This window comes from Misgurnus anguillicaudatus, unplaced genomic scaffold, assembly GCF_027580225.2.
Source record: "Misgurnus anguillicaudatus unplaced genomic scaffold, ASM2758022v2 HiC_scaffold_29, whole genome shotgun sequence".
NCBI classification, from domain to species: Eukaryota; Metazoa; Chordata; class Actinopteri; order Cypriniformes; family Cobitidae; genus Misgurnus; species Misgurnus anguillicaudatus.
In genome coordinates, this window is record NW_027395279.1 from 5767027 (window position 1) to 5792270 (window position 25244).

The following is a 25244-nucleotide window of genomic DNA, read 5'->3' on the forward strand; positions in this document are numbered from 1 at the left end:
GCTACATTCGGTGGCGTTACTACGCTACTTTCAAATGGTAATAATTAATGAATATATTTTATTTTTTAAGTTTATATGGCTTGTTCGAAAGTCTCGCGATACGTTAGAGAGGCTGCGTGTGTTGCGAGGGGTGGCTACGTATCACCATTTAGCGCGCGTAGATGAAAGGAGATGACTGAAGCGGAGGATGACCTATGCAAGCTATCGGAGGCAGATCACGCGTGGCCTCAAGTTTGGTCTATGTTTACACTACAAAAGGTCAAAAAGATTAGTTTCATAATGCGATGCATGCTTTGTGCACCAAAACGAACTGACATCTCAGCATACAGGAATTCAAGCTCCAACCTGAAACAACACGGCGGTACGTGTCACTTTGTGCAGTGCCTTATTATAATATTATTTCACGCACTGTTTTTGTCATATGCGCTCTTGTGCAAGCAATGAAAATTACTCTAACCTTACAAACAACACACGTTCACATCTGCACATTTCCATATCATTTCCCCATAAAACTAAAATTGAACAGCATAATATTAAGTCTTGCATTAATAATACGGGAAAACCGGGGCAAAAGTAACGCTGGACGAAAGTAAAAAGCGATTTTCTCAGAGGACTGATAACATTTGCATCCCAAACTATGACAGCATCTTTGCAACCCTTGACAGAGCTGACAAATATCGCGTTATTTACTCACCATTTTCCGGGTGTAGATCCAGAAAGGTGTTTTCAACCATAAGTAAATTCCAAAAGCGGTCATTGTTTTCTTATAACGCGTTATGTTTCTCGTTTCATCAATCTACAGGTTATTTAGTGCTCTAACTAACACATCCTGAAGTTTGACTTCTCAAGACTTTTTCAAAATAAAAGTAAATCGGGTTTAAATGTGAGGAGATCCTGTCAGGACGAAAGGTAACACTTACTTTTGTACCACTTATATTATTCTAATTTTATTTAATTTAATTTTCATAGTGTTCAAACTGTTGAATTTAAGTTTGTACTGTTGGTTGCTTTTGAAACATTTGATAAAACTGAAATTTAAAATGAAAATATAATTTCATTATTTTTTTACAAAGATAAATTACAAAATATGTTTGCAGTTACATATTAAAGAGGTCATAGTCATGTATAGTTAATAAAAACAAGTGTAACACGAAAATCTACATTTGTTGTGTTAAAAAAAAACAACTCACCACTTATGTTCAAAGTGAAATTATACTAGTCATTTTACATTTGTTCAAAATTCCACCTGGTATTGATAGTTACTGACCACAGCAAAAATATATCTCTGTCTGAAACATTATCTTTAAAAATTTAAAAAACTTCTGAAAAATGGTACTTTTCGCCTGTTCTCCCCTACACATAACCCGGACACCTTACTTAAATGTAGAAAATACATACGAATAAAAACTGGATTGTATTTTATTTAATTCCTTCCTAAAGAATCTATATACTTATAAAAATAAAAGAATAAAGTAGGTTTTTAAAGAAACATGTTTTATATATTATAATAAATGTAGAGTTGATTTGCAAAAACAGATTAGTTCCATTTGAAATTATAAAATAAGCATTTTATCAAGCTCCTTATGTTGATTAATTGAACATTAATGTCAATGAAAATAACCTATTCATATAAAAACATGATAACAAACAGACACACACATTCTTTTTTGCTTACTGTAAGCTTGTTTGAAGGCAGATGCAGCCAAATGTTGTTGTGAACGTGAAAATAAAGACACAGTTAACTGTCAGAAAAAGTGTGTTTAAGATTTTTTTTTAATGACAAGTTATGTGGTGATGGAGGACTGAGAACGACTGCTTTACTTTAACCTAGGTTTATAAGTAGTATATAAGCAGAACAATGAGACTTTTAAGGAGAGGTTTGTAAAAGCCCTCCAAGTAGTCTGAAATTCAGGGATTTTACGCTTCTTTTCAATCAGATCGGAAGTAACGAGTAACTAACTACTTGAGTAGTTTTTTCATCTAATACTTTTTTACTCTTACTCAAGTAAATAATTAGATTGTTACTTTTACTTTTACTTGAGTAAATATTTGTATAAGTACTTGTACTTTTACTTGAGTACAGATTTTGGGTACTCTACCCACCTCTGATTTCCAGTAACCAAAACCTTAAAGGAGAAGAGAGAGGGGGTGAAATACAGATCAGTTCCTGGGTATCCGTGACCCCTGTGGAGAGAGACAACAGGTCTCTCAAAAATAGACACAGAATGTGTTTTTTATTGTTTTATGGTCCAGCTCCAAAAACAAAACTTGTACACCTGTCCTACAATATCACAACATGAATTATTTACTAAGTCATGGAGTATGACTATCTCTTACCATTTGTACGTTAGGTGAACTTCATCCACGACGATACCCAGACCCGGCGCCAGACACAAATTCACGGACGGGCATTTCATTTTTCAGGGGGGGGGCACAAATGAGAGCAACGTCACTGCAATGCATAATATCATTAATTATGCATTAAGTGGACAAAAAAGCGGACCTAGATTGGACCTAGCTTACTGAAGCAATCTAAACGCAAATAAAACGCGTCGCAGGGCTCGACATCAACGCTTGTCCGGTTAATATCAGAGACAAGTGGATTTTTTAAAAGGCCAAGTGAAAGAGAATTTTACTTACTCGACCGAAGTAGCCTAGTCTGATTAAAAACACCAATAACAATAACCAAAACACGATAATGATTCTGCATCCTTTAATCAATGGCGACCGAAATGCATAATGTAAAAACGCAAAGTTAAACAAATAAGCACAGCAAACACAAAGTGTGTTAACAAAGTGGGTTAAACATACTGCGGTAAAAATGTGGATTTTTTAATAACATGATACAGTTAAAGGAGCATTTCACCCATAGAAACATTAAACTTTATTTAAAGTGTGTCATATTTGTAATCGAAATGTAACATACATTTAGAATTTGGTGCCTATTTGACCAAGAAAGGGGGTGTTTGTAGTCTCACTCCCTCAACAAAGATATTGGACTTCCTTCTTTCAATGATGCAAAATGATGATTTTTACATCATTGAAAGAAGGAAGTGCAACACTGAAATCTGTATTTCTCCAGTCTCAGCGGCAACTGAGAAAATGATGCATGACCATTCAAAAACATGACTGGGGTTCTAACTATACAAAGCTTTATGCAAATGGGTGAAGTGTCCCTTTAAGCAGCATCACATCACGGTTGAAAATGTGACAGATTTAATGACAGTTCACTACAAATAATTAATATTAAGCCACTTACATTTTAGACGCAATGTTGACTGTTTTTGTTGTTTCAGCAGCGAAAATAGTGAAAGATAACAGCAGATCCATAACGTGTCAGTCTCACTGCAGGCAGCACTCAATCGTGTCTTAACATTAAGCGGTGGCGCGCTTAGCAAATAACCAAACATTTCCGCGCTCACTACTGACAAACCAATCAAATTCGTTTAATATATATATATATTTTTAAATCAGACCAAACACATTTTTATTTTTATTCATGAGTTATATATGTACAAAACAATAACTTTTAATTAATAACAGTGGCCTATTGATAAAAACATGGAGCTGGTGAACAGGTGAAGGGAGACCGAAGGTTCGTCCAGGGCGGGCACTAGTGACTCACAGGGCGGGCCCGGCCCCCTAAAGCCCGCCCATGGCGCCGGGACTGACGATACCCTACGTTGGCTTGAAAATATTGGAGCCTAGCATGTCCCTCCACTTATTCAGCAACCACGACTCCGGGCTTCCGAAAAGAAGCTGGCAACGACCGCTAATTATATCCATCTCGTCGTGCACGCAGAGTTGCATCGCCATGATAAGGTTGCCCATTTCAGTTGCGACCAACCTTTGCCGGATCCCATAGGAAGGACGGCAAAAACATAAACAAATGCCCTGCTCGCGTTTCTCTGTTCCTCTTTTAAAATCAATGCTCTGTCGATATCTTAGAACAGACTCAATGTCAGAATCCACACATCTGAACTCTATTGCGGCAGCCATTCAACACACGCGCTCTTTGGTGACGTGGTTCATTACGTTACTGCGTTTATCTGTCAATCATCGTATAAAGCCCGCCCTCACAATTTAATTCGTCGGCCTGTTTTGATATTCTCATAGTAGCTCCTCAACGGTGAATCCCCAGACCGATCTTCCCCGTATTTCAAATCGTGGTGGGCGGGGCTAAGATCGGCTGGCACCCAGGCTACCTAACACGTTCACCCCTCTGAAAATCTAGGAATATTCCACAAGTCACATTTGTAAAACGAAGTGACATCATCTGGATCTTCTGAAGGTCATGTAAAGATCAAAAGTCCCTTTTATATTGATGCTATGACTGTGAATATCAATCTTAAAGGAACAGTATGTAAGAAATTTATATCAATTAATCATAAAATGTCCCTGATATGTCACTAGACATCAAGAAATCATTTTCATTTCAAATATTTATATCACTCACAACAGTGGTCTGGCCAGGATATTGTCATTTAAAAAGTGAAGTTGCAGCCCTCAACTGATGTTTATGTTGTCATTTTGTGTATTGGCCACCAGTTGTGTGATTGCAGTACCAGTTTTAGCCACAAGTTTTGTGATTGCAGTACCAGTTTTAGCCACAATCCTACATACTGTTCCTTTAATGTTCAGTCCGGTTACCTATATTATTTCTTTGATGCTATCGGTTTACTTTAAAATAAAAAAATGGTAAATCACTAGAATTTGCTCAGTCTTCATGCTATTAGCACATATTTAATTCAGCAATATTTCATTTATTTGCTACATCTATGCTAGTCCTGTTACTTTAAGTCCTTTTACCAAAATTTCTCCATTCTCCAATACCTGAGATTGACCAATAATCATTTGGAAAAGTTAAATATGTGTGTTATTAGATGAAGGGGCAGATTTACTAATAGCTTGCACCGAAGCATACAGTTACAAACATCTCTTCATGTACTATTTTGCACATGATTTCAGATGACATCGTACAAACCAATTTTGTAGTTTTGCCACATTTAAGGGGAACATTTTCATTACCGCAAAGAGTCCATGACTGGATTTGGGTTCTTTGAGACGGAAATATTTATAATTTAAAAATCTAAAAAATAAAAAGCTTCAATCAATCAATCAATCAATCAATCAATCAATCAATCAATCAATCAATCAATCAACATTTATTTATACAGCCCTTTACAACACTCAAGGTGAACCAAAGTGCTTTCCAATAAAAACAAAACAATAAAAACAGTAAATAAAAACCTTCAACAAGAAATATATAAATACACAAAAATACACATAGTGTCACGACAATTGCTAGACATTAAAAGCCAGTGCATGTTATACTATAAACATTTATAGTAAAGAAACATGTGGTATTTGGTGATCATTGGTAAATGGAGAGACAATAATAAGGAATATTAATGTGTCCAAGACCCAGTTTTTTCATCCTCCGCAACAATTTTCAATAATTGTATAAGCCCTTAAAGGGGACAGAGAATGAAAAACCATTTTTACCTTGTCTTTGTTGAATAATTATAGTCTACCTGCATTCACTAACATACAAAAAGTGCTAGGCATGCTAAAAATCTCAAGGTGCGTTCCATTCGACAGGGTCCCTGCGGAGTGTTCACTGCTCCCTACTCCCTGAGCACGGTATATCAGTTGCAGTGGACTTCACGGACAATAACCGCTCATTTGGAACGGCCTGCAAACGTCATCAAAGAAGTCAACGACGGGGTCGCGCAGATTGATATAACATACATTTATATAGGACTACATTTCATATTTTAATTTTTATTTGCTATCACATTTAAAATATGTACACTATACAATAAAAAAACATTGAGTACTACGTAATGAAAAACTTATGTTTATTATACACTTTAATTGACTACTGCTGCTATTACTTGACTATTAACAGAATTGAAGCCCTGCTGTAACTGTCATGCAAATATGAAAGTAAACTTTTATTTGGTTAATTATGTGTATATATGTGTGTTTTTAAACGATTGTCATATAATTGCATAGCGGTCTGACCGTTCTGACTGGTGATCACGTGATGCGCGCAATGACAGTTGGGTGATTATCGCTCTCCACTTCCTGTGAAGTGATGTATCGATGTTCCCTGATTCCCTATGCCGTGCTCAGTGCCCTTCGAACTGAACATGTTCGCTCCCTTCGGATTGGAATCTCACTTAAGATGGCGGAATACCCTGTGAAGTCCACTTCGCAGTCCACTTACGGTCGAATGGAACGCACCTTCAGTCTCATAGAAATTCCTCTTTTAAAAATGTCAGCCAGAAAATGGCCCAATCTGAAAAACTGATGCTTATGACATCACAGGCATCTAACTGCCCCTCCACTTTAAAATAATTGGCTACATTTTTGAGTGGCAGCAAAGTCAGCCAATCAGTAATGAGATTGCAAGTTAAGCCAGTAGGGGGAGCCAAATAGGTGCAAAACCACTTGTTTAAAATCCCCCACCCTAATAGAGCTATCTGAGAGAGGTTTTTAGGAAGCTTCTAAGGCATTACAGACACACACAACATTTTTTTTTTGTCTACATGTCACATCACAGAACAAGGATAAATACCCCATTCAATCATTCTATGTCACCTTTAAGGAACTAACATTTTAAAAAAATAGTTGGAAGGGACATAATTGACTGTGACACACAAGATGGCTACCAGGTAAGCAGTTCTTATTTTTTCTCTCCAGATAAAAGTTAAAATTTTGTTTGTCATAGTACCTAGACAACTTTTTAGTTCTCATAACTGAAACATGATTTTGTAAATTTGTTAATGTAATATCATGTTGCGGTAATGATAATTTTTTAATGACTTCACCCATTTAATATGATCTCATAGGGCTACATTAGATTAAGCTTTGAAGTGTTGTACATCATTATGTGGAAAAATTGACACAAAAGCTCAGACTTTTTGGTAAACATGATCATTTTTTAAATTGGAATAGTGAAAAGAAAATAGAAAGAAAATTTGTATCAAATGGTAAAAAAATTAAATACTGAAATGTTTTGACCCGATCTGCAAAAGCCCAGCTAACATTTGTGTGTGTGTGTGTGTGTGTGTGTGTGTGTGTGTGTGTTCTACATAAAATCATCCTACATAAGTTAAAGGGTCAGAATGGCCAATTTAACCCATAGTTGGAATGTGACCTCTTCATTTAACCCATTCAGTGAGTTCAACACACACACACACACACACACACACACACACACACACACACACACACACACACACACACACACACACACACACACACACACACACACACACACACACACACACACACAATGAGTTAACGTGACCAAAACTAATAACACCTCTAGAGTCTTGTGTACAACACAATTGGTGTCCTGTGTGACGATCACTACACTTTAGATAAAATGTACTTTGTCCAGAGACTCTTTAGTGTTGCTATGATGGTTACACAGCTGTTTTAATGCCTTTAATGAATCAAACATGTAAGGAAAACTACTCTGAACCCTTCTAAAGGTGTGCTCAATCCAGAATCTGAACTACACTCATCTGGATGATGTTTATACACTTCAAGGTCAAGGTGACGTTATTGTCTCAGACAAGAGAAACACTGCTGCAAAAAAAAAAAACACAACTCACAACATACAGCCATCATTCAAACATACAACTGTCACACATACATCAGCATCACTTTCCTTAAAAAACAATACCATTATAATGCATTACCAAAATGGGAAAATATAAAACACACAGCCTTTAGTTACACAAGTTACTATATACAGTAAGTCTATTATCAGTGTTACTGTGAAATAAATGAATGTTTATATTAATTATGTCTACATAACAGGACACAATAATCTCTTACACATCACTCAGAGTTGAACACATGTGAAGAGTTTATTAAGAGTTTATTAATCTGCTGTATGATGGACTGATCAAAAATATCTGAGCTTCTGTTTTTTAATGATTTTCCCTGACACGCTCGACAGATTATTTATTTGAGTTTTCATTTTAAACATTAAACTCCCAAACCAGACAATAATTTCATATCACAAAATAAGTTCTATTGTAGCTTTATAAAATATATACAACATTACTGCTCACTATAAATAATTGTAATCTTCCTTAAATGTCTAGACGCTAATGAACTCTTGTATACAAACACTTAACACATGTTTATACCACTGAAGCTCACTGTCGATGTGGACCTCCAAATATTTACAGTATAGGAAGCAACCTGATTAATGTCGTGACTGTAAACAACAACAGAGCTCCTGTCTTCCACTGATCTGGGGTCTGTGATCACCTCCTCAGTTTTATTAACATTCATCTGAAAAGTATTCTCATCACAACAACCAACAAATCTTTCCACTGCAGTTATAGACATTATTTCAATGACTTTAGTTGGGTTTTCACAGACAAGATCACATATGTTAAAGATAAAACCTCTTTTGTTCTTATGACCATGAAACTGATGAATGACACGACTGTGTGATTGTTATTCATGTGTTTGATTGTTATACAGCATCACATGTATGTACTGTATGCACAAAACTAGTTTCTCTTAGGGGACAAAAAACGACCATCATCATTTATCATCACATGTTTCTGAAAATTAGACAAACATCCCTGTGTATAATACCATTCAAAGTTTCAAAAATAACTTAAGTAGGGGATTTATATTTTTAGATCAAATCTCCTTAGAAATCACAGATGATAAGTGGTGCTTTTGAGGAGTTTTTAGAAAAATCATAACTTAAAGAAAAAACAGGATATAGTTTCTCATTAAAAGATTGATCAGTAAAAGAGTAGATATGACACATAGACTCCACATCATAAAAAGAGACTCGACCCTCCTCATAATCCACAAACACCCCGACTCTCTGAGGCGCCACACTCAAGGAAAGATAAACAGATGATGGACCCTCACTAGCCCAATACCCTCCATATCTCGAACCAGACATCCAGTATCCATTCTCAGGATTCAGTCTGATCCACCCCTTCCTCTTAACAGATTCTCTGGCCACACCCACAAACCACCTACTTAACCCCTTCACCTCCACCTCATAGTAAAAACACACTGAAGTGAATCCTTTATTTCCAAGAACACATGCACGTTTCTCAAACTTGTTATTTGACTTTTGATCTTCATCCTTCACTGTTTCTGATTGCTCTTCATATCTCACTTGTTTCCCATCATCAGACACAATGAGATGTTGATAAGCTGAATCAGGATCCAGAGTCACATTCACTGTTAAAATATTGAGATTTCTGCTTTATAGATGAATGTTGTAATAATGATGATAATAATATTATTAGTTTGTGTCTTTCTAGAACACAACATCACTTTACAGAGAAATAAATAAACATAAACACACTGCATAGAGAAAATTAACTGAAAGAAAACAAGACAAATCTAAACAATATATAACAACAAATGAACACAGATGAAAAATATAAAGATGATAACAAACAAGTTCAATGAGTCAATAAAACCACATACAGTCTCATCTAACAGCTGTAGATCTATAACACTTTAATAATGTCATCAAACTTTAACTTACCTGCATATCTCCTTAACAGCGATTTCACTAAAAACAGACAGACAGTAAAGAGTTAAACAGAGATCATAACACAATTATACTTAAGATTAAGAATGAGATTAAAACATCCACAGTAAAATCTTATAAATCTGTTTTACTTACATATGATATGACACACTGGCCCAGTTTCACAGACAAGGCTTAGCTAGAGTAAAGCCAGGACTAGGCCTTTAGTTAAATTAAGACGTTTAAACATCTTTTATTAACATGTCTTAGAAAATGGTATTACTGATATGTATCCTGAGATAAATCAATGACACTGGCATATTTTAAGATCTGTATGTGTAAGTTATTTTCAGTTAAGACACCTCAAACGTATGTTTTAGTCTAAGACTTCACTGTAAAAAAATTCTGTAGAAATTACAGTAATACAGCTGCCAGTAATTTACTGTAGATTTTACATTTATGTTATTTACTGGCAACAGTTTGTTTAAAGTTAAATGAACATTAAAAATGTTCAGTCTTTATCTTCTACAGTAACTTACTGGCAACCAGCTGCATAATTAGCAAATATTTTACAGTGTTGTCTAAAGGCTTGTCTGTGAAACCAGGGGACAGTGTGTTAAATTTGATTGCAAATGAAAGTTTGTCTAATAATTAATAATTTGATAAAGACATTGAAAATAAACCTACCAGTTTCTACAGCCAGTGAAAGTGTTTGACGTTCTAGAGAGTTTAAGTTGTAAAGAGAATATAGATATACACAACAAAATTAAATTAAAGTTAAAACAACAAGTAGGGGAGAGCGGGGTAAGTTGTCACACGGGTAAGTTGTCACACTGTTAATAACTCCAACACTAGAGGCTCTATCTCAAAAATCAAATAGCCACTTTATGTGACTTCTTCTTCTATAGTCAACTTCCTGTTCACATGTGGTCAAGATCACTGTAATCTGAGGTTAGCACAATTTTCTTATTTTTCTGCTTAAAAAGTAAAAAAAAATCACATTTTATGCAATACAACTTTGTTAGGTGTGAATGTTTAAAATGATTATTTTGCACAAAATAGAGGAGACCGTAAAGTGTCTTTTGATACTTTAGCTAAAGTGATATGATGAGCTAAACTTGAGATTTAGACAACATTAGCACACAAGTAAGTATGGGGCAAGTTGTCTCAATGACTTTGGGGCAAGTCGTCACATCTGACAACTTGCCCCTGTACAAACAAACACATCGAACATGCTCAGAAAACATGATATAGAAAAGAATAAGCCTCAATCTAGCAAAAAGCTGTTTCAAAAGAAAGGGAAGCAGAAATCTGGACCTATGAAAAACAAGGCAGCTAAAAGAAGAAAAATCATGCAAGAGTCATCATCAGATGATGAAGAGTGCTTCTGCCTCGTCTGTGTAGAGCCATTTTCAAAGAGTCGTCCAAAGGAGACCTGGGTAAAATGTGTAAAATGCAACAATTGGGCCCATGATGCTTGCACCTCAGGCCAGGCAATTTATGTGTGTCAGAATTGTGATTCTGGAGATGAGTCCTATTAGTCATACAGGGCATCTGTTTTGTTCAGAGGTTAAACATGTTAAGTTAAGCAAGTTATCTGCAGCGTTCCATTCAGTTATCTGGTTTTATGTGAAAGCCATAGAACATTTGAACCAAAGTTCAAAGTAAAGTGGTCTTGCCACTTAATTGAAATGTGCATTATTTGGATTGAAATAATTGTTTTTCCAGATTCTCCAGGCACGGATGTTTATATTTCCAGTTTGGTTTGAGTTTAAAAATTAAAATCAATATTCACAATTAAGTAGTTGTGTTCTTATTTTTAGATAATCTAGTGTGACAACTTACCCGCCCTAGTGTGACAACTTACCCTCCGATGGGGCAAATTGTCACAAGTGCACAGTCACTATTCAACAGTCTACAACTCTGTAATGAGATAAGATATAAAGATGTTATGAATACAACATATGTGCCCAAGACTTCCTTCTTTCATTTGGTATGAGATTTATACCATTTTGATGTATGGTGCTCAGTAAATGTTAGACAGTGTGAAAAGTGTGACAACATACCCCGCTCTCCCCTACAAACAGAAACATTTAAATATGTTGTCATGTTTTAATGAATGATTTAATGTTTGTTTGTTTGTTGTTTATCAGAATTTGATCTGATCATCTAAACTTAAATCACACAACAGACACACAGATGTTTGTGTAAACATTTACAGTGCAGGTGGATAAAGTTTGTGAACTCTTGATCATAATGACTGAGTTTCTCTCTTTTATCAGCAGTAATATTCACTGAGTGTTTCATGTATTGAGTGATTATTTCAGCTTCAGATCAACACAAGAGTCAATAATATTTCTGCACTGATCCTCTTTACATATTAATCTCTTTATGTTCATCAATATAACTGAGATGTAATTTTATTTGAGATGATGTTAAAGTATCTCAGTCAGGTTGAGATCAGGACTCATGGGTCACTACAGAAACTGTTTTATCTTCTTCTGTTAAGCTTGAAGTACAGATGACCGCACAACTCCTGATAAATGTTTACTGTAAATGACAACACACAGTCCAGGACCTAAGACAGCAAACAGCTTTAAATCATGATGTTTGTCTTATTGTGAACTGTGAACATCAAGACTGTTAGAAATACTCTTTATAACTTTATATAATTCACACAATTACAATACAGCTTGAAGTTCACACTGGGCAGTGATTCTTGTCTTCAGTCTTGTGTTATTGATTCAACTTCATGTTAAGTGTAATTCACGCACATTTATTACTCTACACTGTAAATATGTTTAACACAGTTTTTAAATAAACACAAAACACATGAAAATTAATAATAAAATATAAGCTTAATTACCATTTTTTATTCTCTTCTTTTCACGTGGAACTTCTAGAAAAATGACACAATTATATTTTTTATAACAACTACAAACATACAACATTATTTTATAAGATTATTTTTTGGTTTAAATTTTGATTTGTCCACTTGACACTGTGATCTCTTTACAAGATATGCAGTTTAGTTTACTCCACACAACACAGATGATAAAACTGTTTGATAAATATAAAGTCTTGACTAAGCGCTTGAAGTGAAATCTCAAATCACTGTGTGTTCAGTTAAAGATGAAGTAAATCTAAACCTGAAAAACTTCACACTGAACTCCACTAACTGATGAGATAACAAGAAACAACATTTCTTTAAATCTAACCAACCTTAGGTCACACTATATACAGTACATACATACATTATAATAAATATAACAAACATGAATGTTACCTCTGTGTCTATAGATGAACACAGCGATCAATATTACAGCGATCACACCGAGCACAGATACAAAAGAAATCAAGATCATTAATGTCCTCCAAGAGTTAAACATTTTACCTGTAAAACAAAACTCTCTTTATCTAATATCATTGATTATATTCACTTGAATTATGAATATTTTCATGTATTACTGCATCAAATCATCATCAGACAAAATAAACAACATACTCAGAATCAGTGTTTGTGTACTTACTTGATGTAATAATCTCAGTCTCCATCATGTGATGTCTCAGTTTGACTCTACAGTGATATTTACTGTCTCTGTTATATACAGTGATCATGTGTTTCACTCTGAATCCATCTGTCTCTCTCTGTTTGTCTGTAGTTTCAGATGTCAAAGTGACTCCTTCACTGTCCAGCCACACAAGTTCAGGTTCAGGGTACCAACCTTTAGATTCACACTGAATATGAAGTCCACCAGAACCATCAAATCCATCTACAGTGATGAGTGGATGACTACCTATAGCTACACGTGCCAAGAATGAAAAACATAAATTTAGTGATTATTTTATAAAATGTCTTTTGGCTTGTTGTGATTATGACAACATACAAGCACTAAAACCAATACTGAACATTACTTATAAGAAAAATAAATCTTGTTCAATGTTGGTTTTCAGGATTTTGCTCACCTTCAACTCTGAGATCAACAGTGATGTCATCACTCCTGGATTTGGACTGAATAAAACACTTATAAAATCCTTCATCAGAGATCTGAACTCTTGAGAGTTTAAGTGATGTGTTTCCTTTCTGTAGTTCATCTTTAAACACTTCAGTTCTTCCTCTGTACGACTGAAGCTGATTTGTGTTTTTGTCTTCATGATCTTCATAGAGATGAACTACTGAGTCTTTGAGATCAAGTCTAAACCACTCGACTCTCATGTTTACAGCACTGATGTTGGGTTTAAGAGAACAGGGCAGAATCACATCTTCACCAGATACAGCGAGGAGAGGATCAACAGGTCCAACAACAGCAAACTGATCTATAAGAGACAGAAAACAGGTCTGAAATCTGCTGTCAGAGAGGTGTTGTGTGGTTTCATCATCATGTTAAAATTAAAGTAACCATTCATGAAAAATAAATGAATTGTCATTGTTTGTAACAATGGGCTTGTAAACATTCTTCTATTATCAGCTTTTATTGTCTACTTTTAGACAGTTTTAACAACAAAAAGTTTATATTATATTGATAATATGTGAATATTTACCTGCTGTTGAGTCTGTAATTCCAATAATAATCATCAGAGTCACACAAATGAACTCCATCACTCCAAAACACAGCTTCTTAGAAACATGACAAAATGAAAAATGTTTTTAGACACAAAACTTTTACAAAAACAAATACAAACAAGTTTGTTCACAATCGTCTACGGCGTCTTAATAAATTCTGTTTATGAGCGTTTGTGTGATCAAGCAGTAACTTGTTTAATTCTACTTTCACTTCTGATCTCATACACCTGAAGTGCTCACACTGCTCCTCCCATTATTCTGATAAACAGGAATCTGAATTCATTTTCTCTCGGTGTGTGGACTAAAATCTTTAAGCTTCAAGGGGCGGTTTCCCGGACAGGGATTAGATTAGTTTTAGACTAAAATAAATTTAAGAGCTGTCCAAACTGAAAATAACTTGCACTGACATATCTTAAAATACATCAGTGCCATTTGTTTTTCCTTAAAATGCACTCAAGTAATGTTTTTAATAAGGGATGTTTGTTAAAACTAGTTATATTTCCTAATTAAACTAAGGTCTAGTCCTGGCTTAAGCTAATCCCTGTCCGGGAAACCACCCCCAAGGGTTTAACAGGAATTTGTGGTGTTTTAGGTCTGGGATGGTAATTTTCTTACTGTTTCATGGGTCAATATTTGCTATGACATAAACTAAGCTATCTAAATTTGAAGGTTTGCAGTCATAAATGTAAAAGAAATATTGATTTCCTTATAAATAATAAAAATACAGGTTTTATTGTATTTGTCAAATAATTCATATGAACATACAAATAGCCTACTCTCTTCCCAACACCATACATTTTGCCCTGACAGTAAATGAAATCTTATTTACTTATAAAAAGGACAAACAACAAAACTCAAAACAAAAGAATCTCATACAAAACACCTAAATGTTCAGCTTGCTTTTTACACCATATAATATGCCAATAACTTGAATTATATTTGATATGAAGTAAATTAATTTTTTAGAAGATTATGTGCTGTCTGACATTTCAGTGCCACAGATATCAAAACTTTTGACAGCACACAGTTTGTTTGGTAATTCTGAAGCCCACAGCTGGAGTGAGATTCAGTTCATCTTCAAAGACTCCAAATATGTTCTTTTTTCAGAGCGTTTAATGTAACTTAAGATCTTTAACCTGTATGAAATGGTTTTATAAGTTCCTTGGAAACATCATTGTGTCTGGTATCTCATCAGTCAGGTTTGTCTGGTTCTGTGTTAACTCACCTCACAGAGACTCAAATATGGTCTGTTGAAATCCAACATTAAGCAGATTTCCAGTGGCAATGGTTTTGGCCCAGGAGGTTCATTTCTCGAGTTAGACCCAGAGAAGAGATGTTAAAGAACCAAAAGCAGAATTAAAACACAGATCAATAGCGCTGTGCTGTAATTCTGAAGAAGCCCCATATTTAGACAACACCCAAAGACAAGTCAGTTGAGAATTTGTAGGATAAAGTGGAGATATCTGTAACAAGCACTGAAAGGTGTAAAGTAGGTGTGGCTGATACATTAAAGGTTCATTGATATTGCAATCAGTTCATGGTGCTGTTAACACTTACTAGACAAGCAGATGTGATGAGATGGGGCCTCATTTATAAAGCGTGTGTACGCACAGATTTGATCTTAAAGTGTGTGTACGCAAAAATCCACGACAAAGTCCATATTTATAAAAACTGTCTTTGATGTGGAAAAGTGCTTATCGCCACATCAGGGTCTGAGCAGACGTTTGCTTGTCTGATTGCTGCAGGTTTTTGGAAATATAAGCCATTCTTGCTGCTCAAAAGGATTTAAACATTAACAGGTGCCCTATATGTCAATGACAATAATTAGAAATTGTTTAAAGGCAGAAATCTGCAACTGTTCAGCTGTGCACAATTTTAAGCTCATTTGCGATTTATAGATTTCACATCTGAAAGTGAGGCATATGTGCATTTTCTATGCGTTAATTCATTATATATAAAATGTATAGCATTTTATAAACGAGGTCCCTGTTTTCTGGTTTGTTAATGTGACATGAAAGCACTCCCCCCCTCTCTCTCTTAAGGACTAATAAAGTATAATAAACATTTGTGTGACTTAAGTACTCAAGAATATAAAAATTTTAGTTTTATGTTATTTTAAACCCATCTAAGAATTCATCTATAATTACCCTCCCTCCTTAGATTTAAAACATTTTCAACACGTCCATCAGTATCAACACATTATATGGAAAAATGGACACAAAAGCTCAGACTTTTTGGTAAACATCATCACTGTTTAATTTGAAAAGCAAAAAAAGTTGAATTCGAAAAAATTTACTAAATGGTAAAACATTACAATACTTGCCAAGATTTCACAGACAGTTTCACAAATATTATTTAATGTGACAAAACCAAAGTGAAATCAATAAGAAAAAAACAAATGACTACAAAGTTTATTAATGTGACACATGTGTTTAACACAATGAAGAAATGAAGAAAATGAAGCTTTGTGATCTAACAGTCAACATTTCTTAACAATAATTTTCCTAGCAAATGTAAAATGTTCATTCACAATCTTATGTTACATATTTTTCTTTGTCTCACTTTCTCCTCCCAATTAGCAAAATACAACCAGACTAAAAATGAATAACCAACAAAGTATAATCAGAATTCATGAACATTTACACAAACTGAAGTCAGAACTGTGACAGGACTTCACAAATTGACTACATTAATATTTTAAACAAAACATGCTGATGATTTAATGAAGTGTGTTATTTATTGTTGATAATACTGTAGGTCATGATGTCAGTCTCTATCAGGATAATGATCTTCTTGTCTGTTACTCAATCATGAGACAGAGATGGAGAAGACCATCAGGAAGATAAAGCAATGATAAAATAAAGGCCCTATTTTAATGATCTAAGTGTATGATCTATAGTGCACAGCGCAATCTTAGGGCGTGTCCTGAAAAAGTATGGATAAATGATCACTGTAAACTCAAAAAATGATGAAGAATAATTTACAAACATGCAAAAAAAGGTTTGCACTCAAAAATACTTTTTTTGTAAAAAACAGGAGATAAAGAATTTACAAACGTTTAGCAAATCACAACAGCACCTAAGAGATCATTGTGAGTGTTTCGATAAAAATGGTTTTCATCTCACCATATCCACAAAGTCATCACATACATTAAATCTGTGGGGTAGCATTTTTAAACAAATCATTTCAAATAAATCTACCTTTTTAAGTCCTATAATACGTCCTCATTTGTGTTCAAGAGACTCAATAATAATCTTTTACATTTTAATCCTTTAATTTTTCATATTTAAAAATCTGACCCATGCTGGCAAAATTAGTCTTAATGCGCACTAACTAATTTTGAGCTTCAGGCAAAAGAAATTATAAATATTATTTTTTGGATGCATCCATCCACATGCGCGTCTGACATTTTGATTTTGGTTTAGAAACATTAGAAAATGTTGAAAGAGTTATTAAGACTTACAGACTAGAAAACGACCTTCTTCGCACTGACAGATCTGAAGCATGGACACAATGCGGGAGTGCGCGAACCCGATATATATATACACAGTTTAAAAATATCTGTTTTGACAAGAATTCATGCAGATATAATCTGTTATGTCTTAAGTGAATGTTTGGTTAACTGTTGAGGAAAAAATATCTGATGTGTAACATTATATTAGATCCGTGCATTACAGTAGATCTTAAAGCTATCTGTCTCAACGTCAATCAAATAAATGTTGAAAATGTGCTCATTCCGCGAGCACATGTCACAAATGGTTGTGTGTGTAATAAGCACATTGTCGTCCTATTTATAGGTGGATAATAAATACTAACACGCTCTCTAAATACTGTAAATGTAAAAAATTGTGCCATTGACTTTAGATCAGGTTTTAGTTGGTCAGTGGCACAGTCCATTTCAGTTGCCTTAAAATAGCAATGCACCAACAATGCGCCTAAACACTTCTGGCTCTGACCAGCCATGGGCGCACAAATGGGTGCAAATGCATTTGGTATGTAAACAGTGTGGCGCAGGACTTGAAAGTGAAAAGTAAAAAAAAACTTTCGCTGCATTGAGCCAGGTGTATGATAGGGCCCAAAATGAGCAGAGTTTACTGAATAATCTTAGTTGTGTTTTCAATGCTGAATGAATTCATCTAACTAGACACAGATTCAACAGGTGGTCAACAGCTCCCCATGACATTATTGAAAAGATTGTTACAGTCCTTTAGTAGTGAACAGCGGTCAACAAGGCTTTCCAGTGCCACAAGCTTTATGCCAGAGCCTACCAGATTAGCATCAAATGTATGTTACTGAAAATGACACGCACATCCCCGTGTATAATATCATTCCAAGTTACACAAATAACTTAAGGAGAGGATTTTTATATTTAGATTAAATCTCAGAGATCACAGATGATGAGAGGTGCAGAGTTACTATGCCAAAAGATCGGATGTAGCTTCTCCTTAAAAGATTGATCAGTAAATGAGTATATATATGACACATAGACTCCACATCATAAAAAGAGACTCGACCCTCATCATTATCCACAAACACCCCGACTCTCTGAGGCTTCACGCTCACAGAAATAGGAATATACTTTCCTCCTCTCAAACCAGCCACCCAGTATCCCTTCTCAGGATTCAGACTGACAAACCCTTTCCTCTTAACAGATTCTCTGGCCACACCAACAAACCACTCACTTAAGTACCGCGAGAGCGATTCGAGATCAGCCGCCTGAGTTAGCCAGCGCAGTTCCCGAAGAGGTGCTGCACTATGGAAGCATATGGGTAGCTAAATTCAATTTAGAATGTAATATGCAATATGACAATGCAATATGTAAAATGACAATGCATTTCTGTATTTAAGTTTACATTTTCCATGCATTTATGTGCAATCCTTGGTGCAAAATAGAAATGAAAATGTAATACTTTAATTTACATTTTCCATTTTCTACAGCCCTGTTTTAAATACATATTTTAATGCTTTAAAAGTTGCAAAATTAAAATGGAAATGTATTACCCGAACTGATATAATGTGTTTCACATTGTAAAGCAAAAACTGTAGCAAAATTGTCATTTAAATGTAAATTTCCCTAAATGCATTTACATTTACAGGTGGGAAACTTGGGATTGCATTTTCATTTACAATGCATGCAATGGATGTAGCAAAATTAAATTGGAAATGTATTAGCTGGATTGATTAGATATGCTTTACATGGTCAAGCAAAAACTGTAGCAAAATGATCGTTTAAATGTAATTTTCTCTAAATGCATTTACATTTACGGGTGGGAAACATGGAATTGCATTTTCATTTACATAGCGCGCAACGGATGTAGCAAAATTCAATTGAAAATGCATTCCGAGTTGACCACGCCCCCGCCCTGTGAATCACTGCGTCAAGGCGGGGCCAACAACTCCCATTGCCTGGCCTCTCACGTGGGAAACATGGCGGCAGCAGGGCTGATTGAGACTGTTATATTCGCTGACCGATTAAGTGAAGCATAAACAGAGAAATATTAGTGTTTATGGAGATTATTACGTGTCTGTAGGTGACAGAACTACAGCGTTGTTTGATCCTCTCACCGAATTGCCTGCATTATCAGACGCTAGTTCACCTCGCACTGTCCTGTGGCTGCCTTTCGTGCCTTCGCATTCAAGTAGCGGAGCGGCAATCGGGAAAGTCGGGACTTTTCCCGGTGGACCGGCAGTGTTTTGAGGCTGCGAACGCCGGTCTGATAATAGTTATACATTGCGAGTTAGCAACACAATCTGGCAGCCTGATGTGCGGCCGATTCCCGCTGGTCAAACTGTGCAGCCTTTCTGCTCAACACAGTAAAGTGCCCTCAACCCGTTCGGCAGGTCCAACATGTCTAGGATTTACAAAAATACGGGGATCAATGAACGACCCCTCAACAAATGGCATAGCCTGTTGGCCTTTGATGTGTTTATTGCAGTATGTATGCGGTTAGATTTGTCAAGCAGCCGTCTTGTGCTTTCACACTCTGTTTGCAGTGCGCTGCAGCTGCTGACCGCTGCTTTTGACTATAAAAATATCGTGTGATTGACACTTCCTGCGGAAAAGCGCAAAAACAATATAACATCATCATTTTTTTTTCACAAAACAATATACTTTAGATATTATTTGATAGACTAGTAAGTGTGGATTAATGATGTTTATAAAACGGTTAGTTCCAATCCTTGATTCTGATTGGTCAATAGGTGTGCTTTATTCACGATAAAACACTGCTATGACCGCTTCACCCAACGGTTCTATTTAATATCACTGCGCCCTTAGCAACACCCTTAGCAACACATAAACATATAATGAGACAAAGTCTGAGAACAGTTTGTTGTTTTTATTTGAGCTTTCATGTTATTGTTCGCAGTCAGGGACTATTTTTTCTAGCAGAAGGAATGCTTTTATTGATTTAACTTCATGAAAGTTGCACTAATATTTTTTTTTACTTTAATATTGTGTGGTAACCATTTTATAAAAGCAATAAGGTACTCGAGGCAAGTGCTGTATCGTGAATAAGTAACGGCTGAAGGGGTTGCAGGCACTCCGCTTCGCGTCGTGCCTAACAACGCCCTTCAGCCGTTACTTATTCACGATACAGCACAGCCTCTCGTACCTTATTGCTTACTTAAAATCTCTAGCCTGGTGGTCAGGAAATTAATGGATCAAATCAGCAGATTTGCAAATGTTTATTTATCCCCACATATATCATTAATAAAAATTAGCAGTGTAACTTTGCAGTGTACCACATTATATTTCCTACGTATATATGATTTCCATATTATAGACGAGAGTATTCAACGGCAATAAACGTCTCATATGGCAATAAATATCTTTCAACATTATTGTTTCTAAAACGTTGACAAAATTATTTTCAAAGTTATTCAGAGATGCACACATTATTCCGCATATGATTTGAATATTAGACTTAACATAACAGCACCATGAAATGAATAAACAGAGAAGGAAGCAGGATTGATATAAATTGTATTATTATAAAACAATAAGCAATATTACTGAAATAAACTCTTATGGTAAATGCGCCAAACACGCTTTTAACCACACTAACAGGTCAAAATAAGCAATGACAGTGGAAAAAACATTATTATCTCTCAACACTTTATATGACAAATAATATATTTAAAGGAAATATTCTTACAGTATTCAAAGATGCACACATAATTCCATTTATTGCTTCCTGTTGTCTCTGGCCTCGCTCTGTTAATATTGACAGGTGCGCATCCCTGTCTTCCAAACAGGTATCATTTTGTAAAGTTAATCCTTAAAATTAGCCATGATTTTATTATTGTGAAAAAAATTGATTACGGTTTGTATTACTCTTGTTTTTTTTTACCACTGAGGGCCTACAGATGTTTCTTCCGCGAACATTTCATCACAGTTCAAATAAACCCTGACTGTTACATGTATGTATTTATACGTTGAAAACATTGTCCAAATCTTTTTTAATTATTTTAAAATACAGAAAAAAGCGTTAAAACCCCTCACGGAGTGAAAAAAGGTAGACAGACTGAACTTCGACATAAATACCTTTTGACATGTTTTGTGAAGAAGAAGAACCATTATCTGTTCCGGTAAAATTCTGTTCTTTAACAATAATGCATGGATTATCATTTAACAAGAATAACCATGGTTTTACTATAGTAAGGTTTAACTATGGTTGTAGAAAATCTGTAGTAAACATGTTTTTTTTTATTTTGCTTTAAGGTAAAACGGTTCATTTTGGTAAGGGTCATTAATTGTTTTACTGTTTGCTGTTACGACTACCACAATTAAACGTAATTTTACTTCACATGTTTTGTTTGCTTCATTAAAACGAATTTAATTTCATTTAATTTGTTTCTTAATTTTAATTTATGTTTTGTTAATAACTTTTGTGGATATAAATAAATAAGAACATTAAAAATAGTGAATAAGATAAGACGACGTCACTGGCCACAGGTCAGTAGCCTACCCTTCACTACGCTTCTGCTATGAAAGTGTATAAAGGTACATAAGTTAAATGTATGTTTGGTCTGATCGGGTCAATATGCTCTTATTCGAAAAGAAAAAAATCTATTAATTTTTTTTAACGTGTCACAGGTTTAAGGCATTGTAATATAGAATGGTCATTTAATGCGTATCACTTGATCTGTGTTATTTTATGTAAAGAAGTATACATGAAAATTATTTTGTATGTATTTCTAATTGTTTTGGCCATTCGGTTCGCAGTAACTTATTCGAGATTTAACACCGCTGGGTTTTCTGATTTCACTTAATCGCGTGTTATTTAGACGTGCTCCGCATCATGAGAAATTAGCCTCTTTTTACCGATAAAACAGAAGAGCTAACCGAGACAGACATGGAGAATGAAACGAAACTTAGAAAAAAATTATTATTTGCGGTGCTCTGGTTATGAACCGGATTGCTGGAGATGCAAACAGTAAAACAAGCAATATGACTCCGTCTTGGACCCTTAAGAAAATTTATCATAGTTTTACTATAGTTAAAGCCAAAATCATGGTTACAAGATCGTTTCGAAAACCAACCACCCAATAGCTTAAAAAACCTTAAACCTTACTGTAGTAAAACCATGGTTATTCTTGTTAGATGATAGTTAGATGATAATCCATTATTGCATAATTGTTAAAGACTTTCACTGGAACAGAATGTTTATTCTTCTTCTACAAAAACATATCAAACTAAATTAAGAATAGTCTGTTATATAGCCTATATACCTTTTATAATTCGCTCCGTCTGAGGTTATAACACCATTATCTGTATTTTAAAATCTTTAAAAAATGTAACAATGTTTTCAACGTAAAAATACATTCACATACATGTAACAGTCAGTGTTTATTTGAACTGTGATGAAATGTTCGCGGTAGAAACATCCGTAGGCTACTTGAATGCAAAGGCAGCCACATGACAGTGCGAGGTGAACTAGCGTCTGATAATGCAGACAATTCGGTGAGAGGATCAAACAACGCTGTAGTTCTGTCACCTACAGACACGTAATAATCTCCATAAACACTAATATTTCTCTGTTTATGCTTCACGTAATCGGTCAGCGAATGTAACACTCTCAATCAGCCCTGTTGCCGCCATGTTTCCCACGTGAGAGGCCAGGCAATGGGAGTTGTTGGCCCCGCCTTGACGCAGTGATTCACAGGGCGGGGGCGTGGTCAACTCGGAATGCATTTTCAATTGAATTTTGCTACATCCGTTGCGCGCTATGTAAATGAAAATGCAATCCCAAGTTTCCCACCCGTAAATGTAAATGCATTTAGGGAAAATTACATTTAAACGATCATTTTGCTACAGTTTTTGCTTGACCATGTAAAGCACATATAATCAATCCAGCTAATACATTTCCAATTTAATTTTGCTACATCCATTGCATGCATTGTAAATGAAAATGCAATCCCAAGTTTCCCACCTGTAAATGTAAATGCATTTAGGGAAATTTACATTTAAATGATAATTTTGCTACAGTTTTTGCTTGACAATGTGAAACACATTATATCAGTTCGGGTAATACATTTCCATTTTAATTTTGCAACTTTTAAAGCATTAAAATATGTATTTAAAACAGGGTTGTAGAAAATGGAAAATGTAAATTAAAGTATTACATTTTCATTTCTATTTTGCACCAAGGATTGCACATAAATGCATGGAAAATGTAAACTTAAATACAGAAATGCATTGTCATTTTACATATTGCATTGTCATATTGCATATTACATTCTAAATTGAATTTAGCTACCCATATGCTTCCATACATTTTCGACACAATTGTATCGGAAAGCAATAATGCTTCGAAACGCTTCATTTGGCCATCACTATGCGGCATAATGAGTTCGGTGTGCGTTCACGGATGCGACGCGAACAAGCTCGTGTCACATTGTATCCTTCATGTTTCTGAACTTGAGCAAAGTTTTACCATTAGAGGACTTCACGGAGCACCCGCGGCCCATATGGTTCAGGTGTCGTGAGCAATTCGGTCCCCCCGGGCAATTCGGTCTCCCCTAGGACCCCGCACGACTCCATTGGCTGAAAAAACTCCTCATGGGTAGTTTTCTTAGCGCCTTATTACAATTCCTACAAAATCGCGTTATGATTTTTGTAGTTAGAACGTTGTTAAAATTACAATTGATGTCTTTTAAATGATATGTTTCATATAGTAGTATAAATGAGGCTATATGTGGGAGATCTACACATTGCTTGTGTCATTTTATTATTTAGATTATTATACTGTACCATTTACACTTTTGACTGTCTACTTATACAATTACTTACTCATTAATTACTTATACAAAACATGATTACTACATAGTTGAATCACACATTTAAATTATAATTATAAGCCATGATTGATTACTACACTTTTACTATTAAAAATATATATTCCGTAAGGTATGTTAATAATTTACAAAAAATAAAAGTATTGTTTTTGTAAAGCAGATGATGACACAAAAGTACTGACGTGTCTGCAACATGAATATTAGTTTATTATATTGTTTTTTTAGTTAACTTTTTTTTTTTTTTTAAATATAATGTTTCTATTTTGTACAACATAATTAGCTTGCTAGCCGCGTATGCAGACGAGATATTGCAATGACACATTTTTGAGCAGGCATTAGTGCTAGATAACAATCGGGGTCCTAGGGGAGACCGAATTGCTCGGGGGGGACTGGATTGCTCACGACACCTGGGCTGCGTTCAGCCCCGACAAAACGTTGCACAACGTTTATTAAACAGAAACGGTGATGCATTGAACACTCTGTTGTGATGACGTAAGCGTTGCAACTACGGTAGCTGAGAGGCCATTCTTTTTTAAATGTTTCTGAGGACTGATCAAATCGTTATAAATGTGTGTTTAATACTGTAAAAGACCCTCGATGTTACAGTCACTGACCTTGGTGTCCAGAATGAAAGACAACATTCCAACTTGAACCCATTGAGCAAGCTGTCTCTTTACTATCGCGTGGTTTTATACATCTTGCCGCTGATTGGGCTGACATTTCTGACACACCCACCAAACAAGAGAAAACGCTTCTAAAACCTGTTGCATTCCGTTGCACACCGTTTAAAGGAAACATGTCGTTCAACCCGGAAACCGTAGCAAAACGTTGCGCACCGGTGTG

The 25244-nt window shown here is 35.2% G+C and overlaps 2 protein-coding genes and 1 long non-coding RNA gene across 3 annotated transcripts; all 3 read right to left on the minus strand.

Moving 5' to 3' along the window:
* Positions 1–7942: 7942 nt before the first annotated feature.
* Positions 7943–10244, minus strand: LOC141362751 (zinc finger protein RFP-like; the record flags this gene model as incomplete). Its single annotated transcript, XM_073864967.1, has 3 exons — positions 7943–9240; positions 9554–9580; positions 10226–10244. Coding segments are annotated over 3 exons (597 nt in total), but the record flags the coding sequence as incomplete, so codon positions are not given.
* Positions 10245–12404: 2160 nt separating this feature from the next.
* On the minus strand, positions 12405–13335 carry LOC141362895 (uncharacterized). The gene is made up of 3 exons (XR_012368469.1): positions 13069–13335; positions 12825–12932; positions 12405–12437 (listed from the first exon to the last, which is right to left on the minus strand). It is a non-coding gene; the product is annotated as an uncharacterized lncRNA (long non-coding RNA).
* A 140-nt stretch (positions 13336–13475) lies between these two features.
* Positions 13476–14280, minus strand: LOC141362752 (myelin-oligodendrocyte glycoprotein-like). Its single transcript, XM_073864968.1, has 2 exons — positions 14081–14280; positions 13476–13855 (listed from the first exon to the last, which is right to left on the minus strand). Exons 1-2 carry the CDS (start codon positions 14136–14138, stop codon positions 13476–13478), a joined length of 438 nt encoding a protein of 145 aa, XP_073721069.1. The 5' UTR covers positions 14139–14280.
* Positions 14281–25244: the final 10964 nt, after the last annotated feature.

Excerpts from the sequence above, each read along its gene's own strand:
- LOC141362752 (XM_073864968.1), bottom strand. The coding sequence starts at position 14,138 with ATGGAGTTCATTTGTGTGACTCTGATGATTATTATTGGAATTACAGAC. Across the intron at positions 13,856-14,080 it reads AATTACAGACTCAACAGCAG|ATCAGTTTGCTGTTGTTGGA; the intron begins GTAAATATTCAC and ends TGTCTCTTATAG.